This window comes from Ranitomeya imitator, chromosome 3 (genome assembly GCF_032444005.1).
Source record: "Ranitomeya imitator isolate aRanImi1 chromosome 3, aRanImi1.pri, whole genome shotgun sequence".
Lineage (NCBI taxonomy): Eukaryota > Metazoa > Chordata > Amphibia > Anura > Dendrobatidae > Ranitomeya > Ranitomeya imitator.
Genome location: NC_091284.1, coordinates 510,362,377 through 510,380,294, shown reverse-complemented (window position 1 = coordinate 510,380,294; position 17,918 = coordinate 510,362,377). Strand labels below are relative to the sequence as shown.

The following is a 17,918-nucleotide window of genomic DNA, read 5'->3' as shown; positions in this document are numbered from 1 at the left end:
ATGAACTGAATGTGAAGAGGTCCGGGCAGCAGCTGCTCCCTCTCTTCCTCGTCATGTTCCTTTGATCAGGAGGCGGGGACAGTGATGCCAGCGCTGATTTGGTGCCGGACACCACATGTCATTCCACAGCATCACAGCCCCAGTACCGTGTGTGCCGATACTGCTGGAACAGAAGGTGAATATGGGTTTGTTTATTTTTTTTCGGGGCTGACGTTTTAGTTTAGTAATGGACAACCCCTGTCCATTACTAAATCGCATGCTGCGATTGTCTCGGACTGAGAAAAACAGCTGACAAAAAAAATCGGCTGCTGGGAGCTGCCCCAGAAGTCTAACATTGGTCCGAGTGCAATGCGATTTTTTATCGCATTGCACTCCTCCGATTTAGTCACCAGTGTGACCCCGGGCTAACAGTTTTTTCTGTATAAGGGAAGACGGCTGTATAACTCGGACGGGGATCACAATGCAATGCTCGGACTGACAGCATGTATTTCTCTGTAGCTGTCACACTCTGGTCGGGAGAGCCGACGGCCAGTCCAATCATTGAGTTGCAATCCTCGTCCGAGTTATACAGCCGTCTGACTCTTTCCTAAGTTGGAGGAAAAAATCTGAGAGAAGAATGGACTCTTCAGACACGAGCCTAACAGGAAATCTAGCATTATGTCCCAGATGCTGCGATGAGCCACTGAAACGTTGCAGTTTGGCACTTGCACTGTAGGCAATTTTACCACCAAATACTATGTAAGACATTTGGCCTAAATCAAAATACTCAAAAACTATATTTTGTTTGTTTGTTGCTTTTCTCGTTTGTGCCATCTGGCTGTTTTCTTCACGTTCATCAGAATGTCAAAATGTTCTCCGAAATATGATGCTATGGTTTGTCCTCACTTCCGTAACTTGTAATTACTGCAATCAAATCTGTGTTGGTTACACAAAATTATTTTAATTTAAAAAATACCGAAACAAACACATTGCCCACATCATAGCGTCGCTTTATAAAAACATACTCCGTTCGCTTCAGATATCCGTTTAGTTACACAATACACGGTTTTCTACGGAAATAACATTTGTTCTGCCACTTCTGCAATGCAGCTACACGCATTTTGGCAAACTCTCTGTTTTTATGGCAATTATACATGAAAATGTATACTCGCGAGGATATTCTGTAATGAAGGTTGTTGAATAATGGGTTACAAAAGAAAATATTTGAAATGTACATTAAAGCCCTTTTGCATATACTCAAATTCCCTACATGTAACTAAACCGAAGCAAAACCCAACTGCATTGCACTGAAGAATTTCCTTAGTATAAATATTTTTGGTCCCTGTTTTTGAAATGATTCATTATGTGCATAAAATAGAATTGAACTTATGGTATGAAACTATAGATTTGTATATAATATTAGAAATGCTCTATATACATGTCTAAAAGGAAGCCTAATTCAGTGCTAGGTCCAGTTTAAAGGGAATCTCTCATCAGGTTTCCACCACCTTATCTGAGAGCAGCATAATATAGAGATAGAAACCCTGATTGTGGTGATGTGTCACTTACTGGGCTGCTTAGTATAGTTTTGATAATCTCCTGCTGATAAAATAGTGATTTTATCAGTAGAGGACTAGTAAACCTGCTGCCAGGTAGTCCTCCATATTAATGAGCTCTGTATAACCTGGCCTCCACCAATGATTAGCAGCTTTATGCCTATGCATCGTGTACACAGAAATCTGCCTATCAGTGATGTGGGCGAGGTTATACAGAGCTCAGCATTTAGAGAACTGCTAGATCTGCAGCAGATAAAACAGTGATTTTATAAAAGAAAACAGAAAGCAGCTCAATAAGTGACACATCACTGGAATCAGGGTCTCTGCCTTTATATTAAGCTGCTCTCTGATGACAGATTACCTTTAATATAGGCTTTTGCACACTACAGGTTAATTGAATTGTTACTATATTACAACCAATGAACGTGTGATCCTCCATAACCAAGAGCCTACCTGAAAACAGCCCTAATCTCTAAGGCGGTCTCAATCACTTGAAAGGTAGCGTCCAAACCTGCAGCTTTTGCATCTGATCGGCAGTATTTATGGATAATTTTAGATATAGCTCAGATTACACATTTGTAAGGTTGGAATAGGTTTTTTTCTTCTCCCTTTTTTTAAACCATAATCCCCTTTTTTGGCTAAACAAATAGATAAACGGCAGTAGCCTGCTGTACGCCCTGCACAGATTGCTTATCTACAGCACATGCTGCATTAATGTCAAGGATGATTTTCACAGTGCATAACAGTGCCATCTAATACTGGTCAGTAAGAAAATGAACGAGAATGATATAGTGTATAGTTAGTTACTAGACTAGTGGTGGCAGAGATAGTCAAACATGTTAAATCATTCAAAAATAATAATAATATAATAATAATATAAAAATAACTAAGCACCTTATAGGAGAATTGTGTGCAACTAAAATAGCTTGTAATACACAACTCTCCATTCCTGGACACATAATGGTCACTCTGAACAAGATATGTTATTCACACTGTACATCATTCCCTCGCCTGTAAACATGACAACTCTATAGTCTATGTCGGTGTCATTGCATACTTCCATGAAAGTAACATGTCAGTTTTATGTGTATACAATATAATAAAAGGGACATTGTGACCAAAGCACAAAAGCGTTATATGTAACTTTGCAAGAAGTTGTTGTACGACAGCAAATTCCCTTTAAGAGATGTAAATGTTTCTCGGCTCACATTCTGACTGCGGACGTTGGCTCCAGCGCAGGAGTCAGACATCTTCTTGACTTCCGATTTTGTTTATTGCTGTATGAGATTAAGGCTTGTGGTGGTCGGGGATTGATGGGTCTGTATTCATATAGAATGGTTTCATGATGGAAGACTTATTAGAACGACAAATAGGCAATTAAAGATAGTTAACAAAAGTTCAAATACAAAATATGCAATCTAGTGTTAGAGATTGGAAGTGATAGCAAGAGTTCTTTTCATGAAGATATTCTTCCCTTGTGCTTAGTCTTCAGTGCATGGGCCAGAAACAAGGAAGACATTGTCCAGTGCCATTTCGCCATGTTTCCCCTTCCCACGTTCAGATTCAAATATAACCTGTAATAAGACAGTAGCAGAACAAGAAGTTAGCATGTCTTCTCTATAAACCACATCAGTGCTTCATAGCTAGGTTGTAGGTAGACTTAGGTCCATTGAGCTCAACCTATAAGCTAATATATTGATCCAGACAAAACCAAAAACTCCATAGGGCAGACATTAATGCTACATGTTGGGATAAAGTCAGATGGCCATAATAAATTGGACTGGGATTGGAACGCAGTGCACAGACTGGCTGGCGGCTCTCCCAATTCGAGCGGGAGAGATGCATAGAAATGCTCCAGTCAGGAGAGCCGCCAGCCGGTCCATGCACTGCGTTCCAATCTCAATCCGTTTCATATGTCTGTCTGACTACTCCCTTAGAGGACCAATTCCTTCCCAACTCCACATATGGCGATCGAGTTCCCTGGAGCAATGTTCCATCACAAAATCCAGTGATCAGAACCTGTAATATTATATTTTTCACGAAAATCATCCAGGGCCTCCTCGTACTTTTGTAGTGAATCAACCAAGACAACATCATATGGTAGATACTTTCATAGTCTCACTGCCCTTACAGTAATAGTTGCCATCTATTATGATTGAACCTGCTTTCCTCTAGACATGGTGGATGATCCCTTGTCATCCTTGCAGGCCGAGGTGAAAAAATATCGTCAGAAAAATCTCTGTACTGTTCCCTCATATATTTGTACATTGTAATGACATCACCCTTAAGCCTTCAATTTTCCAAGCTGAATAACCCCAAGTTTAATGACCTCTCTTGGTATTGCAACCCGCCGATTCCGTTCTTGGTCGCACTTCTCTGCACCCGTTCTAGTTCTGCTATGTCCTTAACACTGGAGACCAAAACGGTAACAGTATTCTAAGTGTAGCGCGCTAGTGATTATATAGAGGCAAAAATTTGTTCTCGTCATGAGCATCTATGCCTCTTTTAATACATACCTGTAATGTGCTGCTGCAGTGCAGTATACAGCAACCTCCACCAGGGGGTGCTGGTTAAGGAAAAGAGGTTGTACACACAGAGCAGCAATACTGAACTACAACACAGGTGTCACAGGTAATGAAAGAGAAGTCAGGCAAGCCAAGATCATACACAGAGAGATAAGCGCAGTACACAGGGGGAGTCAGAAGAATGGTTGGGGACAAACAAAAAGTCAGAGCCTACCGGGAACGTGGTAACCAAAACGTGAGACCCAAGACGAAGTCGGGATACAAGCCAGAGGTCAGAACAAGTCATAAACCGGTACAGGCAGTCAGAGGCAAAAAGGAACACTAGTACAAGTGAACAGGTCAGGTGCTCAAGCCGTGCAACATGAACTATAGCTGACACTGGCCCACAGGCTGCAGAGGACTTAAATAGCTCAGCCAGCTTCAAAGTGAGGCAGAGGGGATTAACTCCCACATGACCAGTCCAGAAACAAGACAGCTGAACATAAACTCAGAACTGGATCATGACAATACCATTATATTATTAGCCTTGGCAGCAGCTGCCTGACACTGGCCACTAAATGTGAGTTTGCCATCCACCTAAGTCTTTCAGTGACAGTTTCACCCAGTGTTTTACCGTTTAGAACGTAATGATCCCTTTTATTTCCTCTGCCTAAGTGCATGACTTTACATTTATCTACATTAAACTTCAATTGCCATCTCTCAGCCCAAGCCTCCAGCTTGCATAAATCCTTCTGTGATATTAAATTATCCTCCTGATGGCAGCAACGAATCTTCCATGAGAACAAACGATTGAAAATGTTGAAATTCAAAATGGCTGATCCCTCTCTTGCCCAACATCTCATTGGGCAAAGCAATGACACCTCCATGCACATTGATTGTTTGGTCAACGGATATGGTTGATGTTAATCTGATGTGTAAGACCACCTTTACACCCAGCATTTATCTTGATTATGCTTTTGGTCTCTAAAATTTGTACCACAATGATGGCTTCATAACTGGAATAACTAGCCCTAACTCCGTGTGGATTTGCTTTTGGGAGTGTTGTGGCTTAGTGCTGGACTCCACCTTTCCAAGCCTTTTAGTAGTGGTATGGTCTTTTTCTACTCCAGATACACCACTGCTACAAGGGTGTAATGAAATAGGAACCGGAACAGTGAGATATTCGAAAATGAACATACATGTATCTCCATTAGATTTCCTGCTATAATTTCCATTGGTACAGAAAAGTATAATTTTCACAATGGCTGCCATTTTACATCTAACATTATCCACATCTGCCCGGAGTTTATAGCTTTTTCTCCATTTCCTGTGTGGGTTTCTGAAAACACATTGATAGGTTAATTAATTTCTTAGGTTTCACAAGGAAACACCTTGTGAGCCCTGCTGATGGAAATAAAAGCTAGTGTTTTACACGGTACCTTGTTGGAAGATCTGTCATGTGTCTCGGGTATTTCAATTCTTGCTATCCTCCATTCTCCTTCCTTACTTCTGTTCTCTTCCCAGACCGGATCGTTGTTTTCATTTATATACACCCGGAGTTTTCCAAATTTTTCTCCGACAAGGCGATAAGTGAAAATTAAACAAGATTTGCTGTTTGAGCGCAGATTTGTAAGTGGGAGTCTCAGACGAGCAATGGACTTCTTGTGACCAACAGTAGCGGGAACTGATAGATAAAACCCAGTACCTGAATCAGAGATGGAAATTAGTTCACCAGATTAGTTCTGGAAAAATACGGAATTTCAAATAGATGCTGAGAGGGAATAGTGAATATATAAATTGTAAGCATCAGATTTTCTAGAACAAAATGAAATGTGTCAGGGTTGCTAATGCTATACAAGTGCACATGAGTACGCGCACAAAGGATTAGTGCTCATTCAAATTAGTGTTGTGCTTTGGGTCTAAATATAATTTTAGTAAAGTAACATGGCAAAATTTGAGGATCTCTTTTACCTCAATGGAATTTTAATCCTTTCCCTCAATGCAGAATGATGTTCTCCAGAGTACTGTGTAAGTAAATGTCAGAACTTTTTACATGATCATAATTTAAAGGGAATCCGTTAGCAGGTTCTTGCTATATAATCTGAGAAAGCCTGATTCCAGCAATGTATCACTTACTGGACGGCATGGCGTGGTTTTGATAGAATCCTTCTTTGTCCGATCTACGTGCAGCCGAGCTAAGACTTTTGGGTTGTATACTACCTTGCCTCTTGCCCACACCCCAGACTAGCAGCTTCCTCTATATAAAGCAAATTTTCAGCAAGTGGTGGGGTTACATAGTTTAGCCTGACTGCCTGGCACGTGAGATGTAGTCCTGGAGTGTTAATCTACTGCTGATAAAAAATTTATCATATTAAAACTACAACACACAGCCTAATAAGTGACACATCCATGTAATCAGGGTATTGTGCCATATATATATAATATATACCGTATATAATGTATGTATATATATATATATATATATATATATATATTTATATTTATATTTATTATGCTGCTCTTTGATTAAATAGCAAAAACCTGATGACAGATTCCCTTTAATAACATTTATATGGCAAAATTGTTCATATTTTATGATCTATAGAACGAATATGATAAGTAATGGTGGGACAATCCCATTTATACTCTGTGTAGACCTGCATAGGCTCTGCTAGTTTTCCCGGACAATTTCTGTGTTTTCCTGCTACATACATTATGTAGGTTTACATGTCTGAGCTCTATACATGATTGGACAGTGATGTATTATAATACACATGTACTTTATATACAAAATTGGTTGGAATTGTTAACTACCCTCCTTCAGCAATGTAATAGGCAACCCAAGTGCCCACACCTCTGGGTAGTTTTGCTAATATCTGTCTTGATATGGATTAGGTGAATGAATATACCAAATCACATCACTGCACAATCTTAAGCATCATCATCAGTATGGAGATAACAACATTGGTAAGGAGCCAATAGTGCATGAAGTCCAAATGTTATCTACGTGTATTTCTCTATTAGTAACGAAACGAGATAATAACAACCACAACAAGTACATCAGGATGACTCAATGAAAATGCAATATTTCACTGCCATCTGTGCAATAATCCAATTTATAAAACATGGACTTGTATATGTAGGAACAGGGAACAAGATCGCTTTTCTGGTTTCAAGCACCTGGATATGTTTCCTTGAAAAGCCAAAGAAATGCATATACAGTGGTCTGTGAAAGTTTTAACCCCCCTCCCCCAGCTTTTTACCTATTTGGCTGCATCCAGAGGCGTAGCTAGGGGTTCAGCTCAGGGGGGGCGAAACATGTGAGTGGGCCCCTAACAAGCGGACATATCATTAGTGCAAACTATGCGGCAGCACATGGGCCCAAGAGTTAAGGGGGCCCATTTCTACCTCTAAATAAGGTGCAATTTTGTATTTTTAGAAGTTCTTGGGCTGCAAAGGGCCCATATATTGTTCTAGCACATGGGCCCTTTTCTGTCTGTGTCCACCTGTGGCCCTGGTCCATAATTGTAACTAAGGTGGGAATAGGGGAACCTCAGGAGATGACCGCACTGTTATTGAAAATAAATCTCTATACAGTAACCAGCACTGATATTACCGCCATACGGTAATACCATATAGTGGTAGATACCAGTCCTGCATGACATAGAGAGATCACAGTACAGTTATAGATGGTGACTTACAGAGGACGTTCTTTCCGGTGGAGCCATTCACTTTTCCCCTCTGTGTATACTATTACTTCCACATTTTTCAGTCACCGCTCTGTGTATAGAGAGCGGCGACTGTAACTGATGCCCCGGGACAGACTGACAGCCGGTGCAGCACTATCTGCCACCCAGTAGTTAGACTTTAATGCTTCGTAAGTGCCTACGTAATATTTAGGAGTCCCCCTATGTACAGTAATAATGGCCCCAACATCACTGATGAGAGCAGGAGGTCATGTGACGATTTTCTTCTATTGAGAGAAGTCAAACTTGTCTCGTCAACACGTGCAAATAGCAAACGTGGTCGCATGAGCGCCTGATCACACCAGGGGTCTTGGGGTCTCATGACGGCAGGTGCACCCCATCATGATTTGGCAGTCTGTAGAGTGACTGCAGACAATTATCCCAAGCCTTTAATAACTTAAAGGGAACCTGTCACCCCCCCAGGGCCTATTAAGGTAAAAGAGCCACCTTCTTCAGCACTATGGCTGCATTCTGTGAAGGTGGCTCTTATGTTTTATATCCCTTATAATAACGCTGAAATATTCACTTTTATAAATTGTGCGCCATACCTGTATTGAGTCCGGGGGGTACATTTTCTCCCCCTGACTCAGCCGCCTCACAGCCGTCCATCATCCCACCGAGCACCACCTCCTCTCTGTCTTGTGCCGTCACCGGCGCTCTGCAATTATTTCTCGGTCATGCGCAGTGTGCGCTGCCCTGGAACTTATATCAAGTGATGTAAGTAGATTGCACCTGCGCACAGCACCAGATTCCCAGCCCCGCAGTGTGAATAAATCATAACACACTGCAGAGCGGGATCTCGCGCCTCCGCTACACGCAGGCGCAATATCAGTACATCAGCTGATGTGAGTTCCAGGGCAGCGCGCACGGCGCATGCCCGAAAAATGAGAGCCCAGGCATCGGCGCCCGGTGGGATGATGGACGGCTGGGAGGCGGTTGTGTCCGGGGACAAAAGACGTTCCCCCCAGACTCAATACAGGTATGGCGCACAATTTATAAAAGTGAATATTTCAGCGTTATTAGTGATCAAAAACATAAGAGCCACCTTCACAGAATGCAGCCTTAGTGCTGCTGAAGGGGGCTGGCTCTATTACCTTAATAGGCCCTGGGGGGGGGGGGGGGGTGACAGGTTCCCTTTAATAATTTAATTATAAGCAATTTATTCTTATAACATAGAATGCAGCCGTGGTTACTGTATTGTTATACTTGCTAGGGGGCAGACAGACGGCCATATTTCTCATGTGAGGATCGCATCGCAATCCTCGGACTGACCGTCGGCTTTCCTGACCTGAGGCTGACAGTTGCATAGTAATTTATCACGCTGTCAGGAGAGGTGTCAGGGCCAGTCTGAGGATTGCAATGCGATCGTCGCATGAGTTATACAGTGTCTGTCTGCGTCCTTATGTTAATACTTAACCTTGTTATAGTAATATTAACCTTCTTTGCTATGCTTGTTTTACTAATACTTATAAAAGACCCAGCTCGCAATAATAAAACCCCCCCGACCTCCCCATCTCCAGCCCCCAAGACAGCAACTATTAGGATATGTTTCCAAGGGGTGTATTGCTTGGGGCTTTGCTGGGGATTGGACGCTGTGTACATCCGCAGCGTCGAAACCGCAGCTTCCAGATGTTACAGTATAGTGGAGGGGATTTTATGAAATCTTATCTCCACTATGCGTACATAGACGCAGGTGGCAAACCTGCGTAACCGGACATATGGCGTACATCAGTCCCCCAGTGCCCCCTCACCCACGTCAGCCCTCACAATACCCTCAAACTCTCCCATTCACCCCCAGTACCCTGTCCCCCTCCCACAATACCACCATCCTCTCTCATTCACCCCCACAGTGCCCTGTCCCCCTGCACACCCACAATAACCCCCATCGTTTCACATTTACCCCACAGTGCCCTGTCCCCCTGCACACCAACAATAACCCCCATCGTTTCACATTTACCCCACAGTGCCATGTCCCCCTGCACACCAACAATAACCCCCATCGTTTCACATTTACCCCACAGTGCCCTGTCCCCCTGCACACCAACAATAACCCCCATCGTTTCACATTTACCCCACAGTGCCCTGTCCCCCTCCCACAATACCACCATCCTCTCTCATTCACCCCCACAGTGCCCTGTCCCCTGCACACCCACAATAACACCTATCGTTTCACATTTACCCCACAGTGCCCTGTCCTCCTCTCCCACTTCAGCCCCTACAATACCACAATCCTCTCACATTCACCCCCACAGTGACCATGATAAGCCTAAACCAAATTACTCTAATAAACTCCATCTCCACTTACTGATGAAGTTTTCAGGCAGTGAGGAGAACCAGGAAGTGTCCAGATAGATGCAAGGAGGGCACTAGGACCCAGCGTGCCTCAGCCAAACCAAGCCTGCACAGCTAGAAAGTAACTGCAGCTGCTGCTGCCAGCCAGGAAGAGATGGGTGAGACCACATCGCACTCTGCAAGGGGGGAGGCTCTGCAGCCGGCATTGTGCTGCTCTCTCCCTGACACCTCAGACTCCGCAGTGGATCTCCTGGTGGGCCCCTTCAGGTGACTGGGCCCAGGGCAATGGCCCCATCTGCCCCCCCAGTAGCTACGCTACTGGCTGCATTGCAACCAGTGTTTAAATATTTTTCTAATCCAACATGTGTGAAGTGTGAAGAATATAGGCATAAACTTAATTTTTGATATCAAATTGTCATGGTTCCACCCCTCAGTGTGTCTGGGATGCAGTTACTGACAGCTCGGCCGTCCAGTCCAATTCAGGTATGTAATCACTGCACTCGTACTATGGAAGATGCTTGATGCAGGTGAAAAAGTTTATTGAAACAATTGTTGCAGTAAAATAAAGCGGTGAAGCGATAGGCATAAACAACGACGTTTCGGCCAACTCGTGGCCTTGATCACATTATCGCCTGGTGGGAAGTTCCTTGTTTACTGCTGGACTACAGTGTTACTAAGGGTATCAGCCAGAGATAAAGGTATAAGGTAATCTTGCCAACCTATATTTTTGCTGCTACTCATAAATGTATGACAAACCGATAGTCGCCGTGTAATGGAGCACGCATGTAGGTATGGCAGTTTAATACTTCTGTTGTAAAAAGTGTACCAGGCCGGTCGTCGTAATATGAGGCGCACGTGTAGGTATGGCAATTTGATTTTAGTGCTGTTCAACCTATAATACACCGGATGCCCCCAACATGTGGATAGTGCACGTAGATATAGCTGCCAGTATGCAGACCCAGTCCCAGCACAACTATAAGGGTCCCGTGTTTTGGATTCAATAGGAGCAGTGGTGCACAAAGGTTTAGCTGTAGAAGAGAATGATATAAAGATGAAGTGTAATGGGAGTCCCAGGTAACTTATCTGGTAGATGAAGTTCTCACATCCGCTGGTAGCATTCGTGGTTGGGGGGGCCGGCATTGGTGGCCAAGTGGTAGACGCAGACACAAACAGTGTCTTTGCTGAGGAGCAGCTCAGTGTAATGGTTATTTACACACATCAATGAAAAGTTTAGATAGATATTCCCTGGATAGTGTATTAATTCACAATTGCTGAAAATTAATTTTTTATTCATCCACATGTATAGGGAAATGGGGTTAAATCCACACTGTCCACCCCCCTGCAAAGGATCAGAGACCCCCATCTTTGCTCATCTACAGCTTCCCAGAGAAGTGCCATTTCAAAACTAATCAGAACATTTAAAAATCATCCTAGTATTGAAAAACAACGCCCATGATTATAAAATAGGTATTATACAATGCACATATGATATTGCTTGTTACCTGCCCACATGCTCAGTAGATGCTATTTAACATTTAATAACCACTGAGTAGAAATGGCTACATAATTTCTTCTGGTCACTAGTAACACTTTCTTACCGTGGCTCCTATTTGTATGTTTCCAATCAAAGTCGTCTTCAGTCTCCTGTTTCCAATCACAGGCCCCACGATCAAAGCTGCAGTCTATAGACACCTCTAAACATATGGGAAAATGAAAGGGATAATCCCAGTTAGTATAATACTAGCTGAAGAGCCCAGCGTTGCCTGGGCATAGTAAATATCTGTGGTTAGTTATAGCACCTCACTTCTCTTATTTTCCCATCACGCCTCTCATTTTCCCCCTCACATCTCTCATTTTCTCCCTTACACCTCTCATTTTCCCCCTCACTCCTCTTATTTTCCCCTTACTCCTCTCATTCCCCCCTAACACTTGTCATTTCGACCTCACATCTGTCATTTTCCGATCACTCCACTATTTTCCCTCACTCCTCTCATTTTGCACTCACACCTTTTCATTTTCACCTCACACCCCTCATTTTCACCTCACACCCCTCATTTTCCCCTCAGTATATACATGTTTGTCATCTCCCTTATATATAGTATACACCTGTATGTCATCTCCTGTATATAGTATATACCTGTATGTCATCTCCCCTGTATATAGTATATACCTGCTGTGTGTCATCTCCTCCTGTATATAGTATATACCTATGTGTCATCTCCTCCTGTATATAGTATATACCTGTATGTCATCTCTTCTGTATACACTATATACCTGTATGTCATCTCCTCCTATATATAGTATATACCTGTATGTCATCTCCTGTATATAGTATATACATGTATGTCATCTCCCCTGTATATAGTATATACCTGTGTGTCATCTGCTCCTGTATATAGCATATATCTGTGTGTGATCTCCTCCTGTATATAGTATATGCGTGTGTCTTCTCCCCTGTATATAGTATATACCTGTGTGTCATCTCCCCTGTATATAGTATATATGTGTGTGTCATCTCCCCTGTATATAGTATATACCTGTGTCATCTCCTCCTGTATATAGTGTATACCTGTGTGTCATCTCCTCCTTTCTATAGTATATACCTGTGTCTCATCTCCCCTGTATATAGTATATACCTGTGTGTCATCTCCCCTTATATAGTATATACCTGTGCGTCATCTCCCCTGTATACAGTATATACCAGTGTGTCATCTCCTCCTGTATATAGTATATACCTGTGTCTCATCTCCCCTGTATATAGTATATACCTGTGTGTCATCTCTCCTGTATATAGTATATATTTATGTGTCATCTCCCCTGTATATACTATATATCTGTATGTCATCTCCTCCTGTATTAGACCGCGTTCACACATCAGTATTTTTACCTCAGTATTTGTAAGCTAAATTGGCAGCCTGATAAATCCCCAGCCAACAGGAAGCCCTCCCCCTGGCAGTATATATTAGCTTACACATACACATAATAGAGAGGCCATGTGACTGACAGCTGCCGTATTTCTTATATGGTACATTTGTTGCTCTTGTAGTTTGTCTGCTTATTAATCAGATTTTAATTTTTGAAGGATAATACCAGACTTGTGTGTGTTTTAGGGCGAGTTTCATGTGTCAAGTTGTGTGTGTTGAGTTGCATGTGGCGACATGCATGTAGTGACTTTTGTGAGATGAGTTTTGTGTGGCAACATGAGTGTAGCAACTTTTTGTGTGTCGAATTGCATGTGACAGGTTAGTGTAGCAAGTTGTGTGCAGCAAGTTATGCGCATGGCGAGTTTTGCGCGTGGCGAGTTTTATGTGTGGTGTGTTTTGAGTATGTGCAAGTTTTGTGTGAGGCAACTTTTGCATGTGTTGCAACTTTCGTGCATGTGGCAATTTTTCCACATGTGCAAGTTTTGCGTGTGGCGAGTTTTCCATGAGGTGAGTTTTGCACGTGTTGCGAGTTTTGCGTGAGCCTAGTTTTGCATGTGGCGAGTTTTGCGCGTGGCGAGTTTTGAGCGTCGACTTTTGTCTATCGACTTTTATGTGGCGAGGTTGGTGTATGTGTGGTGAAATGTGTGCTGAGGGTGGTATATGTGTTCAAGCACGTGGTAGTGTGTGGCGCATTTTGTGTGTATATACAAAAAAGGTTGCACTCTATCGTGCAAAAGCATGTCTAATATGAAATATATGAAATATGAATAGCAAAATGGCTTTTGAACATTAGGAAAATATTTAAGAGACGCTTTGCACAGAATTTGATATAATCAAATAGTGTGAGCCCATCAACCAATCGTCAAGGTAGTCTCATAAAACTGATGGGTCCCTGATCTCCCTGTCCAAATGTGTTTTATGAGACTACCTTGACGATTGGTTGATGGGCTCACACTATTTGATTATATCAAATTCTGTGCAAAGCGTCTCTTAAATATTTTCCTAATGTTCAAAAGCCATTTTGCTATTCATATTTCATATATTTCATATTAGACATGCTTTTGCACGATAGAGTGCAACCTTTTTTGTATATTTATGTATGGAGGTAGCTGCTCCTGGTATGCACCTATTCACACTAGTTTGGATGTGCGAGTCTTTTTTTCTGGCATTTTGTGTGTGTTCATATCCCCGTGTGTGGCGAGTATCCCATGTCGGGGCCCCACCTTAGCAACTGTACAGTATATACTCTTTGGCGCCATCGTTCTCACTCTTTAAGTCCCCCTTGTTCACATCTGACAGCTGTCAATTTGCCTCCAACACTTTTCCTTTCACTTTTCCCCCCATTATGTAGATAGGGGCAAAATGGTTTGGTGAATTGGAACGCGCGGGGTTAAAATTTCGCCTCACAACATAGCCTATGACGCTCTCGGGGTCCAGACGTGTGACTGTGCAAAATTTTGTGGCTGTAGCTGCGACGGGGCAGATGTCAATCCTGGACATACACACATACACACACTTACATACACACACACACACATTGAGCTTTATATATTAGATATCCAATTATGCGGAGACTCAACATAAAACATGAGGGTTTTAAAAACCCAAGAACTAATGTGCCAATTTATTACATTCAATGTACGCAGAAGATAATGATGCAATTACCGCAGCAGGAATGTATTTGCATGTGTCACTAGAAAGTTGGGGTCTTCTATGGTGAGGAACATTAGCGTATGTTTACCTGTTACTAAATGGATGCACTTATTAATTATGGACGTTTATATCTATTTAGTCATGTTTGCCTCACTTTCAAGAAGTTTGGTGCTGAAAATTAGGAAAAGGAGAATCACCACCACTTATAAATAAGGGGTGTACATAGCCTTGGGCTTGTCATGTATAGTTATAGTGAGAAGTCCACTTTATAGTACCAATATCATGTTTTTCAGTTTATCTGATATGTATGAGTTTATCCGAATGGTTAGAGCTCTGTTTTGTTATTTTCCTTCTTTCTTTCATGCATTATTCTTCATATCTATATGCGGGCCATGTGTAGCACTGCATCAGAAGAATAGATGTCCAATCACTTTAAGGATATATTGAGGAATTATTCTGCACAGAAATAATAAAAGGTAGAGCTATCATTTTAGGTTATCAGGCAGGACTGTTTGAATCAAACCTCATAGTGCATGGAGTATCAGATTAAATAAAGCGAAAACCACCTTAAAGGGAATCGGTCATCCCTAGGACCTATTAATATGGGCATACAGGTGATAGAAATGTTAAACAAGTCCTTCCTGTATCATATTAGAGGTCTTGTTGTTGAGAAATGGTATTTTATTTCTGTATGCTAATGATTTCTTCCAGGCTCCGGGCGTGCGGTATCTGGAAGTAATCCCTGCCTCCTGTCTTCCTGTATGCCCATATTAATAGGTTATATACATCCCATGGGGTGACACATTCCCTTTAATTGATGAAAATCTACCGTGCTCTCTTTAACATAGAAAACATATTACATTGGACATTACCTTCTGATTTTAGGAAAGTGGCCTTCTTATTTATGACACTTGACCTAAAAGCGGGCTCTTCTCTTTTAACCTGCAACGCTAATGGAAAAAGTTAAATATGTAATACCCATTGAAAAATTCACCTTTAGCCCTACCAAACCAAGTGAACAAACCTTCCAATATCGCCCTATTGTATCTTTCAGCCAAAGAGCTTTCCTTTGAGATTTGACAAAGCCTATCTAGTCAAAGCGTGAGATAAGGGCTACCAAGCCAAAACAAGAGGATGACATTTTCAGGTATTATTTCAATTTATTAGTTTTGTTACTGCTTTTATCTGATTTACATGTTAACACTATGTTATAATTTATTGCATGGGGACATTTTAGATTCTATTTTGCAATAATTGGAGTCCATGTATAGTAACCTATACAATCTGTAAAAATGGAACTGACAAGTTGATGTTGTCCCTTATTCCTGTGGGACTCTGTGTTTTTAATATTCCTAGAAAAATCTATATCCTCTTAATATATTACAATCATCATATTATATGGCACTGTGTAAGTAGAATTGCTCATTTTTCCTTTCTACCCAGTTAATTCTTCTCTTTTCCATTAGGTCTATGATATCACGTGATTAAAAACTGACTCGCTGAATCCTTCTAAACTTCATTTAGAAACCCTCTTTTTCCTGCATGGGTCATCACTGCAAAAGTCCCTGGCAGATGGAATAGGGAGGAGCTAGGTCAGAAATTGAAGACGGGGATGACTCATGCAGGGAAAAGAGACTTCCTGTTACTACATAGAGAAGAGAAAAGAGAAGAATTAGCAGGGTAGACAGGTAAAAAAAGCAATTGTAAGTACACAGTGCCATATAATATGATGATTGAAATATATTAAGAAGATAAAACCTTTGATGGGGGCGCTTTTTTAAAAAAGATATATACTTTTTATTTTGTGGCACTTTTCTTATATAACTTTTATGGCCTTATACTACTTGTGTGACCACATCAATTTGATTATTTTAGCACACTTTTGGTGAATTTGGATGCATGTCTTCCTTAGTTATCATCATCTCCATAGTCCAGTTAGTATGAAGAAGTGTAAGTAGCAAATGCTTATCTGCTAGGTATTTATCATTCATAAACTTATTTTTTTGTCTTTGCCATAAATTTTGCAGTGACAATTTCCAGTGAAGTTAATTAAAATAAACATGTAGTAAGTTTATGATTGGAAACAGTCACACCTAGACCACACAGGCACTGGGTTCCAGCAGATTCTGCCTTCCAACAAATATACATGAAACTTCCAAGCACTGCATTTCTTCTTTCCTTAGATGGTCTGATAACAATCACATAAGACTGTCTTTTATTTATTTAAACACATGAGAAAAATGTTTAGTGGTCTGGATATCTGAATAATCCATCAGCAGATTTAACTCAACATTTATAGAACTGTTGCCAAGAAAAGCGGTGTAATGTGAAATCTGATGGTGTACAGTCATGAGCTAATTATGGTAAGACCTATATTACATGAGATACTTTATAAAACATATTGAGTGTTTTATTTTATGAAAAGGTTATCCCTTCTCTCTACCAGAATCCTTAAATTATATCTGTTCAACTGAAATCTGCATCTAAATGCCAAAGTGTACAATCATAGAGTGAGAAGATTTGTATAATGTTGTACAAAATCTTGTATAAAAGCCATGTTAACATGTCTGTTATTGATTAACCCCAGGGAATAGCTGGGAGAGGCAAGGGTGCATGTGCTCCAGGTGCCTGATCCCAGGGGGCACCAATTATCATTATTTATTTTTATAGCACCATTACTTCCATGGTGCTGTACATAAGATGGGGTTACATCAAAATACAAATATGACTTACAGTGAACAAAACTAACAATGACAGACTGATACAGAGTGAAGAGGACCCTGCCCTTGACGGCTTACATTCTACAGGATTGTGGGGAAGGAGACAGTAGGTTGAGGGTTGCGGTAGCTCCGATGGTGTCGAGGAGGTCGTGTGGTCATTACAGGTTGTAAGCTTATTTGAAGAGGTGGGTTTTCAAGTTCCATTTGAAGGATCCAAATGTGGTGGATAACCGGACATGTTAGGGCACAGAATTCCAGATGATGGGGGATATTCAGAAGTCTTGGAGGCGATTGGGTGAGGAGCGAAGGAGGTCTTGGGAGGACCGGAGATTACGTGAGGGAAGATATTGAAAGATTAGTATGGAAATTTACGGAGGAGAAAGGTTATGGATGGCTTTGTAGGTCAGTGTTAGTAGTTTAAACAGGATATGCTGGGAAATTGGGAGCCAGTGAAGAGATTTGCAAAGATGGGAAGCATGAGTGTAGCGAGGAGAGAGATTACTTAGTCGGGCAGCAGAGTTAAGGACGGACTGGAGGGGTGCAA

The 17,918-nt window shown here is 41.6% G+C and overlaps 1 protein-coding gene across 1 annotated transcript in view; it reads right to left on the bottom strand.

The window, feature by feature from the left end:
- Positions 1-2,619: 2,619 nt before the first annotated feature.
- The window catches only part of EGFL6 (EGF like domain multiple 6), a 149,242-nt gene continuing 133,943 nt past the window's right edge, over positions 2,620-17,918 (bottom strand). The window contains exons 9-12 of the mRNA XM_069757671.1: positions 15,527-15,604; positions 11,676-11,771; positions 5,479-5,744; positions 2,620-3,109 (exon numbers count right to left, since the gene is read on the bottom strand). Of these exons, the coding sequence (XP_069613772.1) occupies positions 3,017-3,109; positions 5,479-5,744; positions 11,676-11,771; positions 15,527-15,604 (533 nt within the window). The 3' untranslated portion in view covers positions 2,620-3,016. The remainder of the gene's footprint in view (positions 3,110-5,478; positions 5,745-11,675; positions 11,772-15,526; positions 15,605-17,918) is intronic.